The sequence below is a fragment of the Saprolegnia parasitica genome (genome assembly GCF_000151545.1).
Source record: "Saprolegnia parasitica CBS 223.65 unplaced genomic scaffold supercont2.19, whole genome shotgun sequence".
NCBI lineage: Eukaryota > Oomycota > Saprolegniomycetes > Saprolegniales > Saprolegniaceae > Saprolegnia > Saprolegnia parasitica.
This window is the reverse complement of record NW_012156413.1, coordinates 334,029-349,251: the sequence shown is the minus strand read 5'-3', so window position 1 is coordinate 349,251 and position 15,223 is coordinate 334,029. Positions and strand designations below refer to the sequence as shown.

Genomic DNA, 15,223 nt, shown 5'->3' with positions numbered 1-15,223 from the left:
TGGGGCGCTCCATCACGAGACCAAGCGAGGATTGAAGCGAGGATTGACGTGGCAGCACCATCTGTCTTGGCGCGTCAGTCATCGAGTGGGTGGCGTTCTTGCGGTCCAGAGCCCTCGACGTGGATTGGCTAAAAAGATGGTATTTCGGTTAAGTGCGATGCGATCCAAAGTGCACTTGAAGCCACCGCCAGATCCTCGGGTTGCATTTCGCTTTCAACGACGTGGGTCGCATGCTGACGCGCCGCTTCTTCTTCCATGCGGCCAAGCAGACCCGCTTGCGCCTGCGCCAGAATGGGCTTCGCGGCCTCGCGACGGCGCCCGTGCCCCCGACGCCGGCGAGCACCGACGTCATCCGCAAGCTGCTCTCGATTGTCTCGTCGGACGCCGACTTGGCCGAGTACAAGGCGACGTATGGCACGCCGGGCGTGCGCCGAACGACCGTCATCAAGATTGGCGGCGAAGTGCTTGAGAACGAGATGGACACGCTGGTCGAGTCGCTCACGTTTCTCAAAGAGGCCGGGCTCTTCCCGATCCTTGTGCATGGCGCGGGCCCGCAGATGAACGACGAGCTCGAAAAGGCCGGCGTCGAGCCGCGCTACGTCCAAGGCAACCGGTACACGGACAAGACGACGCTTGGTATCGCGAAGAAGGTCTTTCTCGCCGCGAACCGCAAGCTCGTGGACGCGCTTGCGGCCGCCGGCGTGCCCGCGCGGCCCATCACGAGCGGCGTCTTTGAGGCCGCGGTGCGGGACCTCGACGTCTTTGGCTATGTGGGCGAGGTGGACACGATCCACAGCGACGCCGTGCGGTCGGCGCTCGACGCGGGCCAGATCCCCGTGCTTTCCTGCCTCGGCGAGTCCAAAACCGGGCAGCTGCTCAACATCAACGCCGACGTCGCAGCGCGCGAGCTCGCGATCACGCTGCAGCCGCACAAGACGATCTTCATCAACGCCAAGGGTGGCTGGCTCGAAGACGGCGTCAAACTACCCAAACTGGACATGAGCAAGGACTATGCGACCATGGCGGCGCGCGACTACACGGGGCGCCAAGGCACCTTGCTCAAGCTCAACGAGATCAACACGCTGCTGCAGGCGCTGCCGTCCACGTCGTCGGTCGTGCTCACGTCCGCATCCGCGCTCGCCAGCGAAATCGTGTCGGGGCACTCGGCCGGCACGGTCTGCATCCGCGGCGGCGATAATGTCGACGCGCCGCTGCACTTTTGTAGCGGAAAGAAGAAGGTGGGGCTCATGGGCGCGCGCGGCTACGTTGGCCGCGAGCTCATTCGCGTCCTCGGCGGCCACCCGGAATTGGACTTGGTCGTCGCGAGCTCGCGGGCGCTCGTGGGCCAAAAGGTCCTCGACCTGGCGACCGCGCCGCCCCTCAACCCGCACACGAACCGCCCGGCGACCGGTGTCTACCACACGCCGCTGCGGCTCAACCCCGAGCTCGCGTTCTCTTCGCTCGACGAGAAGGACTTGGCGACGGCGCCCATCGCTCGGGACGTCGACGTGTGGGTCCTTGCACTGCCCAATGGCATGTGCCAGCAGTACGCGACCGCCCTCGACGCGCTGCACGAGCCAAACCAAGTGGTGATCGACCTCAGCGCCGACCAGCGCTTCAACAAGCAGTGGGTCTACGGCTTGCCCGAGACGCCAGGCACACGCGACAAGCTCCGTGGCGCGACGCGCATCTCCAACCCGGGCTGCTACGCCACCGGCGCGCAGCTCGGCGTGCTCCCGCTACTGCCGTACCTCGATACGTCCGTGCCGCCGCATATCTTTGGCGTCTCCGGCTACAGCGGGGCGGGCACCGGTCTCTCGCCCAACAACAACGAGGCGGTGTTGCACGACAACTTGATTGCGTACAAAAGCGTGGAGCACATTCACGAGAAGGAAGTGAGCCACCAGCTCGGGACGCGCGTCGCGTTCATGCCCCACGTCGCACCGTGGTTCCAGGGCATCCATCTCACGCTGTCGCTGCAATTGGCCCACGATAGTACCATGTCGGAAGAGAACGTGGCGGCGCTGTACCAGTCCTTTTATGCCACCGAGCCGCTCGTGCAGGTGCTGCCGCAGGGCGTGCCGCAGGTCAAGGCGAACGCGTGTAAGCACCACGCGACGATCGGAGGCTTTAGCGTCGACCGAGCCAACAAGCGCGTCGCCCTTGTTGTGACCATCGACAACCTCCTTAAGGGCGCTGCGAGCCAAGCGATGCAGAATATCAACTTGGCGCTGGGCATGGACGAGCGCCTCGGACTGCATTAACGGCTTCTCGCGTACTAAGGACAATGGAGAAGGCATGTGTGACGATGCTATTTACTTTTGGCCATGACGCGCAGGACGACGGTAGCTCGTTGCATGGCTCGTTTGGTCACGGCCACCGACGAGGCTGGAACCCACGCAGTCAATACACCGAGGAGTGCATATTGGCAAGACCACGGCGAGTCATACAGAGATGGCACTGCGGCATGGTGCGCGAAAGCACGTCAATGCATGGGAGGTAGATTGGATCGCGGGTGGACCAACACGACGATGGGATCGAAGGGTTGCGGCTCATTGGGAAGGAGAATTTGATTCTCTTGGGTACCGGTAGCAAACGCATTGGATCGTACGAGTCGCAAATTGGCGACGCGTGCATATAATATCAATATATCAATTGTCTATTTCAAGTCATCCGCTGTGGTCGTCTATGCGCTCTTCTTGGCCTTCTTGGCCTTCTTGGGCTTGACGTCTTCGTCGACCGCTTCCTCGACCTTAGCTTTCTTGGCCTTCTTGGACTTCTTCTTCGGGCTCTCCTCGACAACAACGTCGTCTTCAACGTCTTCTTCAACGACGACGTCTTCGACCTTGGCTTTCTTGGCCTTCTTGGATTTCTTGGGCTTGACCTCCTCTTCCTCTTCGACGACGACCTCTTCAACGACGACGTCTTCGACCTTGGCTTTCTTGGTCTTCTTGGATTTCTTGGGCTTGACCTCCTCTTCCTCTTCTTCGACGTCTTCAACGTCTTCTTGCTGCTTGCGCTTCTTGGATTTCTTCTCCTTCTTGGCCTTCTTCTCCTTCTTGGCCTTCTTCTTCTCCGACTCTGCGTCAGACGCGTCGACCTTGTCGTCCTCAAAGTGCTTGTGGGCGTAGCCGCCATGGCCTTCGCGGACAAACATCGAGTAGAGACCTACAGGCATATTCGTTGGCGATGCAGCCGGGGGTTTGCATAGTCGATACCGTTGTTGGGCAGACCGTCGTCGCGCGGACCGTGCGACTTCAAGCCAAAGCTGCCGCCCGAGCCGAGACCGCCCTAATTCGCAACCTTGTGAGTTGGTGCGGCGGGAACTAGGAGGGTAGAGGAAGCCGTACGGACTTGCCCTTGGGGCGCAGGCGCTGGAGCATGTCATGCAGGGCCACGAGCTTGCTCTGCTCCATCTTGGCCGCGATAGATCTTGAAGATGGGAAATTAGAGCCGCGATGCCCACAGCCCAATCAGCTATCCAATCAAATTGGATGGCCGCTCATTGGACAAAAAGCAAGCGCGCTGCGATTGGATGAAATACAAAGCGCACTTGAAACGAGCGTCGAACTTGTGCGAACCAAAGATATCGTCGGGCCGAACCATCCGGATACCGTAGCACATGTGCCACATGGGCGTGCCACGTACAACCCACTACGATCGGACCTAGCGTCCGCTGACTGCTCTACGTCGTCATCGACAACGGTCCGAGAGCGACGAGGCGTATAAAGGCAACGTTGATTGAGTAGCATTGATGGACCCAAGCGTTCTGAGAAGCGTACGAGTGACAGCTCGATTTCGGCAAGCGTCAATAACCAGTTTATTGATCTCGGCAACCGTGATGATGATGCTGGCGACTCTTGAGCGAGAGCCAAACGATGGCACGTACACATGTACTACTACACTGCAGCAACATCGCTTGCTACGAGCCACAAGCATCGCCTCTTGCCATGATGTTTATGGAATCCAAGGTGTCGTTGCACATCGCAGTCGCAACGTCCACCACGTGAACTCGCTGGGCGGCCACGAAGAAGGCCCCACATTTGTAAGCGCAGTCAATCATCCGGCATGCGCTGGCGCGTGCTTACAAATAATATGCAGCAGGAGGAACGGAGGATGTGCTCGCCACCGTCTTGGTGCCGTAGAAAGTTTCGTGTGGACAATCCACCTGGGTGCATACATACGTCAAGCGAAGCGATGCCAACCCAATTGACTCGGTTCACGTGTCCCAGTGGCGATTGGAAATCTCTCACGGCTTCGGTCTGCTTCGTCGTAGCGTCATGTAGCAGGTCAAAGCACGAGGTACCCATGTGACCGGCCATTGCTCATAGGAATTTTCCGGACCACGGTGGCCGCTTCAAGCACGTCCCCCGCCACGATCCCACTCTACTCACTCCGGGGGCCTTCGTGACACCTTTCCAAATCATCCTATATCAGGATATCTTTATCTCGACTTTCTCAATATGGCCGCATTGAAGTGACCATGTGGCCATCACGCCCTGATAGGGCAATGCGATGTATCCGAGTCGGTACACAACGACGAGTAAGCTTATGTGGAGGCCAGGGAATTATCCCTTGCTTGAAAGTATCTACTGCGATCTTGGTTCGTTTCTCCGTGAGCAAAGTACCTTTTTATGTACCTATATCTCCAAGTGAGACGGTTTCGAAACCTAACGCTGCCTCTACCGGCCAATCGGATGCGCGGTCGATCGTCCACTTCGACCATCAACCTCGTGAGCTTGTGTTTTGTATGCTAAAATCGAAGTTGCACATGCCAATGTCTCGTATACATCAATCCTAATATAAAGTTCGGTGCCAACTTCGACGCAAGATCTTTTTAGATCTTGATCACAATCCAATTTGCCGCAGCCGCAGAAGGACGAGCAGGACGATGTATCGACTACGACGAGCACCGATGATTAGCTTCCGCCAGAAGCACATGTCGACCGGCGTCGACCGGCGGGCGTTCCATCCTTCGAGAAGCGCGCGGTCCTCGAGCTCTCGGATGGCTCCAAGTACCCTGGCATCTCGTTCGGCGCCGACCAGTCGATGGCGGGCGAGGTGGTCTTCACGACGGGCATGGTCGGGTACCCCGAGGCCTTGACGGACCCGTCCTTCCAGGGCCAGATCCTCAACATGACCTTTCCGATGATCGGCAACTATGGCGTGCCGTGCACGAAAGAGCTCGACCAGTATGGCCTCCACAAGCACCTCGAGAGCAACCGGATCCATGCGGCAGGCATGATCGTCCAAGACTACTCCAAGCACCACAGCCACTGGAACGCCAAGTCGTCGCTCTCCGAATGGCTTGTCAAGGAAGGGATTCCCGCGATCGCCGGCATCGACACGCGCGCGCTCACCAAGAAGATCCGCGCGAAAGGCGCGCTCACAGGCCGCATCGTGGTCGACGGGTCGCCGGCGCCGGCGTTTGAAGATCCCAACACGCGCAACCTCGTCGCCGAAGTCTCGACCAAGGACGTCAAGATCTACGGCAAGGGCAACCCGCTCAAGATCCTCGCGGTCGACTGCGGCATCAAGTACAACATCATCCGCCAGCTCGTCCAGCGCGGCGCCGAGGTCAAGCTCGTGCCGTGGAACCACGACATTGTGTCCGAAATGCACTGGTACGATGGTCTCTTCATCTCGAACGGCCCCGGCGATCCGGCCATGCTGCAGCACACGGTGCAGCAGCTCGAGACGATCATTGCCGCCGACACCGTCAAGCCGATTTTCGGCATTTGCCTCGGGAACCAGCTCCTCGGGCGCGCGGCGGGGGCGGATACGTACAAGCTGCCGTTTGGCAACCGTGGCCAGAACCAGCCCGTGAACAACCTCAAGACGGGCCAGTCGTACATTACGGCACAGAACCACGGGTATGCGCTCGATGGGAAGAAGCTCCCGACCGACTGGGAAGAGCTCTTTGTCAACGGCAACGACGGCACGAACGAAGGCATCATCCACAAGACCAAGCCATTCTTCACGGCGCAGTTCCACCCCGAGCACGCGGGCGGCCCGACCGACACGGAGTTCCTCTTTGACACGTTCCTCGATGCAGTGCGCACCAAGACGACGGGCCCGATCACGTCGCTCGTGCAGCGGCCGCCAACGACGCGCCCGCAGTTCAAGAAGGTGCTCATTCTTGGCTCGGGTGGCCTCAGCATTGGCCAAGCCGGCGAGTTTGACTACTCGGGGTCGCAGGCCATCAAGGCGCTCAAGGAAGAGAACATCCACACGATCTTGATCAACCCGAACATTGCGTCCGTCCAGACCAACGTCGACAAGTCGACGGAGGCGCAGGCCGACAACGTCTACTACCTGCCGGTCAACGCCGATTTCGTCGAGCAAGTCATTCGCCGCGAGCGCCCGGACGGTATCCTCATCTCGATGGGCGGCCAAACCGCGCTCAACTGCGGTGTCGACCTGCACCACAAGGTATGTATTTTGAGATTTGAGATTTGAGTTTGCACTTTGCTAAGTGCAATCTCCATGCATAGGGCATTCTGGAAAAGTACAACGTCAAGGTGCTCGGTACGCAAATCCCCGTCATCGAAGCGACCGAAGACCGCGAGATCTTCAACGCCAAGCTCAAGGAGATCAACGAGAAGATTGCAACGAGCTTTGCAGCCGAGTCGGTCACCGAGGCGCTCGAGGCCGCCGACAAGATTGGGTACCCGGTCATGATCCGGTCGGCTTTTGCGCTTGGCGGTCTTGGCAGCGGCATTTGCGAGGACAAGAAGGAGCTTACCAAGATGGCCAAGAAGGCGTTTGCGGGTTCACCGCAGATCCTCGTCGAGCGCTCCATGAAGGGCTGGAAGGAAGTCGAGTACGAGGTCGTGCGCGATGCGGCCAACAACTGCATTACCGTCTGCAACATGGAGAACTTTGACCCGCTCGGCATCCACACGGGCGACTCGATGGTCATTGCGCCGTCCCAGACGCTCAGCAACCGCGAGTACCACATGCTCCGCGAGACGGCGCTCAAGGTCGTGCGCCACCTCGGTATTGTCGGCGAGTGCAACATCCAGTATGCGCTCAACCCCGAGAGCGAAGAGTACTGCATCATTGAGGTCAACGCGCGGCTCTCGCGCTCGTCGGCGCTCGCGTCCAAGGCGACGGGCTACCCGCTTGCGTTTGTCGCCGCCAAGCTCGGCCTCGGTATCAACCTCCCGGAGCTCAAAAACTCGGTGACCAAGTCGACGTCGGCGTGTTTTGAGCCGTCGCTCGATTACTGCGTGGCCAAGGTGCCTCGCTGGGATCTCTCCAAGTTTGAGCACGTGAGCACGGAGATTGGCTCGAGCATGAAGAGTGTCGGCGAGGTCATGGCGATCGGCCGCACGTTTGAAGAAACGATTCAGAAGGCGCTGCGCATGGTGGAGCCGAGCATCGAGGGGTTTGAGCCCAAGGCCAAGGACGCGCTCTCGAAGTCCGACTTGATGGCGGCGCTGCAACGCCCGACCGACAAGCGCATGTACCAGATCGCGTATGCGCTGCGCGAAAACATCCTCTCGGTGCAGGAGATCCACGACTTGACCAAGATCGACACGTGGTTCCTCAGCCGTCTCCAGCGCATCGCCGACCTCGACGACGACCTCACCAAGCTCGGGAGCCTCGGCGCCGTCTCGGACACGCTCCTTCGCGAGGCCAAGGAGGTCGGCTTCTCGGACCGCCAGCTCGCACGCATGCTCCACTGCTCGGACGACGCCGTGCGTGCGGACCGGAAGGCCCGTGGCATCATTCCCGTCATCAAGCAGATCGACACGCTGGCGGCCGAGTACCCGGCGGCGACCAACTACCTCTACACGACGTACAATGCGACCGAGAACGATGTGGCCGACCAGCCGCCCAACGACGGTGTCATGGTGCTTGGGTCCGGTGCCTACCGGGTATGTAATCTCTCCTTTCGTTGGAGAACGCACGCACTCACTGGATTGCCGTGTAGATTGGCAGCTCGGTCGAGTTTGATTGGTGTGCTGTCTCGTGCATCCGGACGCTCAAGAAGCTCGGTCGCCGCGCGGTCATGCTCAACTACAACCCCGAGACGGTCTCGACCGACTACGACGAGTGCGACCAGCTGTACTTTGAAGAGCTCTCGAAGGAGCGCATTCTGGACGTCTACGACCGGGAGAACCTCGCCGGCGTCGTCGTCTCGGTCGGCGGCCAAATCCCCAACAACGTCGCGCTGCCGCTGCACAAGGCCGGCGTCCGCGTCCTCGGCACGTGCCCGACGATGATCGACTCGGCCGAAGATCGCCACAAGTTTTCCGAGCTCATGGACCGCGCCGGCGTGCGCCAGCCGGCGTGGAAGGAGCTCACGAGCTTGGACGCGGCCAAGGTGTTTGCCCACGACGTGGGCTACCCCGTGCTCGTCCGCCCGTCGTACGTGCTCTCGGGGGCGCCATGAACGTCGCCTACTCGGACGACGACCTGGCGCGCGTCCTTGGCGAAGCCGCCGCCGTCTCGCAAGACCACCCGGTCGTCATCACCAAGTTTGTCGAAGGGGCGCGTGAGATTGAGCTCGACGGCGTCGCGCGCAACGGCGAGATCATCGCGGCGGCTGTCTCGGAGCACGTCGAGAACGCCGGCGTGCACTCTGGCGACGCCACCTTGATTCTGCCGCCCGTGGACCTCAGCGCCTACTACATTGACCAGGTCCGCCACGCCGGCGCCAAGATCGCCAAGGCACTCAACATTTCCGGGCCCTTCAACGCGCAGTTTTTGGCGAAGGGCGCGGACGTGCTCGCGATCGAGTGCAACTTGCGTGCGTCGCGCAGCTTTCCGTTTGTCTCGAAAACGGTCGGCGCCGACTTTATCAGCGCGGCCACCAAGGTCATGGTGGGCGCCGACACGTCGAAAGACAACCTCCCGGGCTTGTTTGACCCGATTCGGCCGCAAGAGTATGTCGGTATCAAGTCGCCGATGTTTTCGTACACGCGGCTCGGCGGCGCCGACCCGCTCCTCGGCGTCGAGATGGCGTCGACGGGCGAAGTCGCTTGCTTTGGCAAGACCAAGCACGAGGCGTTCCTCAAGGCGCTGCTCTCGTCGAATTTCAAGCTCCCGAAGAAGAACGTGCTCTTGTCGATGCAGGACAAGGTCTCGCCGGACTTCGTGCACCACGCGCACGACCTCGTCAACCTTGGCTACACGCTCCATGCGACCGAGAAGACGCACGAGTTTTTGGCCAAGTACAACGTGCCGAGTGTCAAGCTCGCGTTCCCGCTCGACGAGGAGAGCGCCGAAGAGAACGTGCTCAACTACATCAAGGAAGGCAAGATCGACCTGGTCATCAACCTCCCGACCTCGGACTCGAAGCGCCTCAAGGACAACTACCTCATTCGCCGGACGGCCGCCGACTTTTCGATTCCGCTTTTGACCAACGTGAGCCTCGTCAAGCTCTTTGTCGAGAGCATGCGCATCCACCGCGAGAAGCCGCTGCTTGGCCTCGAGTCGTCGAGCCTCTTTGATTACTACGACTCGGAGGACGAGAAGCCGTGGACGGCCCCCAACGAGTTTCACTAAACGATGTCCGTGCTCGTCGCGTCCGCAGAAGAAGAGGGAACACCACCACATAATACATGTATGCATGCAATTCAGCGCTTCTTGGCACTTCGCTTGGCCTTGGGCTTGGATTCGTCGGGCGCCAGCACCGAGATGGACCCGTCTTGGATCTCGCGCCTGTGCACGCTGTGCTCGATTTTGTTTGCGTGTCGAGGTAGAACATGAGGTCTTTGATCTGCGACTCGAGGTCGTCGACGCGCGCCTGCGTGCTGCGCTCGAGCGTCTGCACTTTGTCTTCGGCGATCTTGACGCGCTCCTTCCAGCTCGCTTGGTTCTCGATGAGGGACTTGTTGAGCTCGCTACACGCGGCCTGTATGAGGCGGCGGTCGAAAAGAGACGGGAGGTACCGCACAAACAAGAGCTCGTCTTCAAGCTGCGACGTCTTCTTCGCGAGCGCTTCGTTCTGCCGCTTGAGCGCCTTGCGCTCGTGGTCGAGGGCACGGCGCTCGGACGCATCGCCCATGCGCCGCTCGTAGTAGAGCCGCTGCTCCTCGAGCTGGCTACCGCCATCGTGAGCCCAGCGTGCGTGCGTGCTTGGTAGAATACCTTGTGAGGAGGTGGTTGTATTCGGCCGCCAGCTTCTCGAGCTTGATGTGCTCGTCGCTCACGTCGTCGTCGCCGGCCATGGACGCGTGCGCGTTTGGATTCGGGAACTCGACGCACTTGCCGTCTTGCTTGTTCATGATGAGCCGATGCACATACCTAGGACATGGCGAGAGCCAATATGAGGTTGACATCGAAGAAGGAGACGCGACCCGTCGCCTGCGTAGTCCCACACACGCTGCGTCTCAAGCTCGAGCGAGTACGTGTGCATGGTTTCTTGGTAGTGCTTTTTAGCATGTTCGTTCGAGTACCGGCCGCAGCCAATGTGGCCGCAAATCAAGCAGATCCAAAGATGCTCGGTGGTCTCGCAGACCTAGCGGTCGCGTTTCATCATCCCAAGACACGGAGGTCAAGGCTACCTCGCACGTCGAGACCATGTCGCCGTGGCTGTACCGGCACACGGGGCAGCTCGAGCCTTCCCAGCCAAAGAGGCAGTCGCAGTGGAACGTGTGGTTGCACAGCGTCGTGAGGACGCCCGAGACCGACGTATCGAGGCGGTCCAAGCACACGGGGCACGTTGGGATCTCGACGTGGCCATCGGGCGCATCGCAGCGCAATTCGTCGTTGTTGAAGGCCGGGAGCATGCCGTTGGCCACGAGGTGACCGTTGACGCGCGAAAGCGGTCCGGCGCTTGGATGATGCGTCCGGAGAAACTCGATGCAGCGGACGAAGACGAGCTTGCAGCGCTCGGGCTCGATCGAGTTGAAGCGCGTGCCGTTAAACGCTTCGTAAAACTGGGCGGCCTTGGCGGCGCTCGCAAACTGGACGAGCGCCATGCGCGTCGGGTGGCGCGGGTTGGCGTCGCGGAGCAGGCGCATGAGCACGATCTCGTCGCGGAACGCTTGGGTAAACTCCAGAAGCTCGAGCGGCCCGACATGGAGCGGGAGGCTCACAAAGCCGAGCAGCGTCAGGTTCATCTCGAGGATGGCATTCGTCGAGAGATGCAGCCACTGGTCGCTCGCGTCGTTGTCGTCGTCCTTGGTCTCTTCGTGGCGCGGATGAGGATGTGGCATGGACCGGAAGAGGCGCAAGTGGCCCGTGAGCACCTCGACGCGGGGGTTCCCGACCTCGAAGGCCATCGTCGTCGTACTGCCGCCATCGTCCTCGGCGTCCGCGACCTCGTCGCCCATGTTGAGTCGCACATGGAAGGTCGCCATGATGCGAATATCCCAGAGTGGGCGATTTGGATAGGACGGTATTAGAATGCAAAATACAAAGAAAGCTTGATAATTGTATCGAAAGTCATGTATTTTAAAAGCAACCCAAGGTTTCGGCTCGCAGTTGTCAATTTGCCAAGTCCAGCACACCCACCCATGGCAGCACCTAGTGCTTGCCCATGGCGTCGAGCATGCGCGTGACCATCTTGGCCTTCTTCTTGGCCTCCAGCGTCTTGAGCGCCGGCAGGAGGTGCTGGTGGAAGAAGACGGCGACGCCATCCCGCGTCGCTTCCATCTACCAACGACGATGAGCGCGAGCCAGATCATGCGATCGCGCAGACCTTGGACTTTTGCTGTGCAATGCGCTCGAAGACACCGATGAGCGCCGAGTCGTCGGCGATGCTCAAGATCCGCTCGAAAGCGACGCGGAGGAAGAGCACGGTGGCGTCGCTGAGGTCGGTAAAGTCCAGGACCTACGACGCGTGTCCACGACGTGCCGCAGGCAAGCGAGTCGTACCTTGAGGACGGCGAGGGTCATGGCGCCCGTCTCGAGAAGCTTGGCGAGCAAGCACGCCATGTTGTAGACCTTGCGCGGCTTCCACTCGTCCAGCTGCATCGCCTCAATCATCCCATGCTCCTCATATCTCGTCGGTCTACCTGCTTGAAGACGTCCCAGTACGCGAGCTGCAGCGTAAACTTGTAGCGCGGGTCGGCGGTCGCAAACTTCTCGGCGAGGAGCGCATAGTACGGGTTGTACTTGGCTTCGTTCCCGCAGCTACATATATCGCGTGAGCCAGCCTCGTCGTGCTCAAGTATATCGTACCAGTGCATGAGGACGCGGATGATCTCGCGCTCTTGCTTGTCCTTGAGGCCGAGCTTGAGCACGCCTTCGTACGCTTCGATGCAGTCGGACGCGCCCATGATGGCGCAAAAGATCGACCGGCGCACATCTACACGCAGTCGTGACGGGTCCACAAGATATCAATCTATCAAGGTACACACCCGTGTTCATGCGCTGCTTCTCCGCGAGCTTGAGCAACGCGTTCTGCTGGGCGTCCTTGCCGCCAGCCGCACTTGCCGCATGACTCTAGGCGATCATATTCCATGACCATGCGGCCAATATCAGGAGAACTGTCGACGTACGGGAGGCACCCACGTGCCACCAATGATCCACCACCGGCCTTGGGCTACAGGCAACCGCGTGAGATACTCGAGTACACGAGCGGAGCATGTACCGTCGGCGTGAAGCAGCTCCGAGAACGAGACGCGGAGCGCGTGTTGGCATGACCGACGCGCGTCTTGACGCGGCCAATCCATTTGCGCAGCTGCTGCACGCGGTCGTTGGAGAACGCGCTCGACTTGGTCTTCTTGGTGGCCTTCTTGAGGTTGTAAATCAAGTCGAGGAGGAAGCGGACGCGCCTAGATGGAGGGCATCATCGTAGGAACCTCGCTTTCGAAGGTCGTACTGCTCCTCGTGCTGGCTGGCCTTGGTCTGGACGGTCGCAATCATATCGGTGAGCGCGCTTGCGTCGTCGGCGCGGAGCGACGGGCCACACGCTACACGAAGACATCGTTTAAAGTATGAAGTAGTTGTAGCAACGACCTTGGAGAAGCGCGTGAATGAGTTCGATGTCGACACCCGTGAACGAGTCGACGAGGAAGCGGAAGATGTCGTAGATCATGCCGCAGTGCACCGTGTCAAACATGTAGAGCGTCGTGATCATCAAGAGGAGGTTCGTCGCCTCCTTGGACCGCGTCTCGCCGTCTTCGTCGTCGGACGACGACGCGCGGAGCGTCACGACCGCCTAGACGACGACGATGAACACGCGATATCCAAATCCTCGTTCTACCTGCTCAAACTTTTGGACGAAGTGTTCAACGAAGAAGCCAACAATCTCGGTGCCGACCGAATGGAAGAGCGCGCCGAGGAGGGCACCGCTAATGTTGATGAGCTGCGTCATCACTTGGGTCTAATCGGACACGGACGCGTCATGACACGAGACGGACGACATGAAAGCATGTACCTCGTGGCAGCAGAGCGCCAGGAGCGCCTCGAGCAAGATCGCGTTGACGTCCGCACGCACAAAGGAGCGGTAGATGCTCTCAAACTCCATGCAAATCGGTCTACGCACGTGCCCATGAGACGATAAAAAGTGGATGAAGAAGCCTACTCCATGTTGCTCTCCGAGAGACGGTTGAGCTGGCCGTTGATGCGGCGACGAGCTTCGCGCAACTGCTGCTCGTCTGTCGTCGCGGCGCGGCGCAGGTGCGGCGGCACGTAACGTGTCGCCGAGATGGCTACCCATCGCTACAGATTAGAGTTGATGGGGATGGGCGATGCTGTGTACCTGGCGCCGCGACCTTGGGGCGGCCGTAAATGTCTTCTTCGACAACGACTGGTGTCTTCTCTACGTCCAGATCCCATGTACGGTACAGGCAGCGAGATGTCGATGCTACCAGCGTTATCCTCGCTCTTGGCCTCGTCCTCGCTGTCTTCCTTTGTATCTTCTTGGCTATCCTCGTCGTCTTCGACTTCTTCGTCGAGCTTGTCGGCTTCGTCCGAGTCGACGTCGTCGTCGTCGTCGCTAGCAGCTACACGGGTCTTGAGTGCACAATGACATGCGCATGAGATGTACAGAGGTGTTGGTTGCGCGCCGTGTTGGCCGCGACCTCATCATCGCCCTCGTCTTCCGAGAGGTCCGATTCGAACTGCGCGAGGTCGTCGTCGTCGTCCTCTTCATCGTCCGTCGGGAGCTGGTCCATTTCTACACGATAAGGTGTGAGCTTTCGACGCAGAGGCAGAGTGGACCTTGGAGGAAAGCCGCATCTTCTTCCGCCAGAAGCTCCATCTCACGACGCGTCTCTTCGTCCATGCCTTCATAGTCGTCTTCTTCGTCGTCATCCTCGTCGTCGTCCATGGCCTCGTCCTCGTCCATGCTGGCATCACCCTCGTCCGAGATACTATCGGCATCATCGTCGGCGGTAGGCGTCGGCTTCTTGCCCGTGATGCGTCTACAGCATGATCCATCCGTCGCTACAGATTCAATGCGGCCGGTCGTACGCAGAGAGGTCGTCGAGACCCATGAGGAAATCACCAAAGTCGGCGCCAAGACCGTCCTTCTCAAACTCCCTACACATCGATGCCATACGCGCCATGCTCGATCGGGTACAATCCTACTTGTTGAGCTTTGCCTTGCCCGTGGTCTTGGTCAGGCCGAGGCTCTTCTCGAGACGCTTGAGCGCAATGTCTTCCTCGGAGATCTCGGTCTTGGACTGCGGCTTCTTGAGCACCTTGGCCGAGTCCAAGCTAATGGCGCCTGCATGCAGCGGTGACAACCTAGTACCCTTGGCAATGGTCATGCGACGTACCTTCGGCGGCCTGGGCCTGGATCATCTCCATGAACTTGTTTTGAAAGTTGCCGGCTTTCGGTCGCTTGGCCACCGGCGCCTCCTCGTGGCGGCGCTTCGGATGCGCGTCCTCATGGCGGCGCTTGGCCGGCGCCTTGTGTGCGACCTGGCGCATCTGCTTCTTCTGCTTCTTCTCGCTGCGCTCCTGCTGGCGGCGCGCCTTCCGCGCGTCCTTCACGGGCTTGGCCATGCTCGATCGTGTTCGAACTTCAATGCTGATTGGCTCCGACCTGATTTCCTGTCCTACTTTCATTTTGCCTAATTAGGACAGCGAAAAACGGGAGCCAACGATTGGCAACCATCACAGCCAATCAAAAGCGCGGGTTGACGCTGGAACCGACCAATGGCAGCGCGCGAGGCGCAATCTTGCTCGACTGCCGTAGGACGCTTCAACGACGTCTACCAAGAAGGTTCGCGACGGTCGCCCATAGCTTGCGAGTGGTGCAAGCTCCATCGTTGGTGCAGAGGGTCGAGGTAGACAACACGGTCATTGTTGATCG

At 59.8% G+C, this 15,223-nt stretch overlaps 5 protein-coding genes across 5 annotated transcripts; 2 read left to right on the top strand and 3 right to left on the bottom strand.

Moving 5' to 3' along the window:
- Positions 1-216: 216 nt before the first annotated feature.
- Positions 217-2,309, top strand: SPRG_05439 (hypothetical protein). The gene has a single exon (XM_012344684.1). The coding sequence runs from the start codon at positions 231-233 to the stop codon at positions 2,262-2,264; it is 2,034 nt and encodes a 677-aa protein (XP_012200074.1). The 5' UTR covers positions 217-230; the 3' UTR covers positions 2,265-2,309.
- Positions 2,310-2,686: 377 nt separating this feature from the next.
- Positions 2,687-3,416, bottom strand: SPRG_19887 (hypothetical protein; the record flags this gene model as incomplete). Its single annotated transcript, XM_012344724.1, has 3 exons — positions 2,687-3,168; positions 3,219-3,291; positions 3,351-3,416. The coding sequence occupies 3 exons, from the start codon at positions 3,414-3,416 to the stop codon at positions 2,687-2,689; spliced, it is 621 nt and encodes a 206-aa protein (XP_012200114.1).
- Positions 3,417-4,880: 1,464 nt separating this feature from the next.
- On the top strand, positions 4,881-9,591 carry SPRG_05438 (hypothetical protein). The gene is made up of 3 exons (XM_012344683.1): positions 4,881-6,432; positions 6,495-7,883; positions 7,940-9,591. Exons 1-3 carry the CDS (start codon positions 5,050-5,052, stop codon positions 8,399-8,401), a joined length of 3,234 nt encoding a protein of 1,077 aa, XP_012200073.1. The 5' UTR covers positions 4,881-5,049; the 3' UTR covers positions 8,402-9,591.
- SPRG_19886 (hypothetical protein) lies at positions 9,588-11,315 on the bottom strand (the record flags this gene model as incomplete). Its single annotated transcript, XM_012344723.1, has 6 exons — positions 9,588-9,672; positions 9,717-9,854; positions 9,903-10,055; positions 10,102-10,257; positions 10,311-10,471; positions 10,518-11,315. 6 exons carry the CDS (start codon positions 11,313-11,315, stop codon positions 9,588-9,590), a joined length of 1,491 nt encoding a protein of 496 aa, XP_012200113.1.
- A 166-nt stretch (positions 11,316-11,481) lies between these two features.
- On the bottom strand, positions 11,482-14,913 carry SPRG_19885 (hypothetical protein; the record flags this gene model as incomplete). Its single annotated transcript, XM_012344722.1, has 20 exons — positions 11,482-11,610; positions 11,657-11,788; positions 11,833-11,925; positions 11,973-12,090; positions 12,139-12,265; positions 12,318-12,402; positions 12,455-12,502; positions 12,551-12,734; positions 12,782-12,872; positions 12,919-13,120; positions 13,166-13,285; positions 13,340-13,439; positions 13,487-13,613; positions 13,664-13,723; positions 13,773-13,907; positions 13,952-14,080; positions 14,125-14,327; positions 14,377-14,445; positions 14,494-14,632; positions 14,685-14,913. The coding sequence occupies 20 exons, from the start codon at positions 14,911-14,913 to the stop codon at positions 11,482-11,484; spliced, it is 2,520 nt and encodes an 839-aa protein (XP_012200112.1).
- Between the last annotated feature and the right edge of the window lie 310 nt (positions 14,914-15,223).

Excerpts from the sequence above, each read along its gene's own strand:
- SPRG_05439 (XM_012344684.1), top strand. The coding sequence starts at position 231 with ATGCTGACGCGCCGCTTCTTCTTCCATGCGGCCAAGCAGACCCGCTTG.
- SPRG_05438 (XM_012344683.1), top strand. The coding sequence starts at position 5,050 with ATGGCGGGCGAGGTGGTCTTCACGACGGGCATGGTCGGGTACCCCGAG. Across the intron at positions 6,433-6,494 it reads GTGTCGACCTGCACCACAAG|GGCATTCTGGAAAAGTACAA; the intron begins GTATGTATTTTG and ends CTCCATGCATAG. Across the intron at positions 7,884-7,939 it reads TTGGGTCCGGTGCCTACCGG|ATTGGCAGCTCGGTCGAGTT; the intron begins GTATGTAATCTC and ends ATTGCCGTGTAG.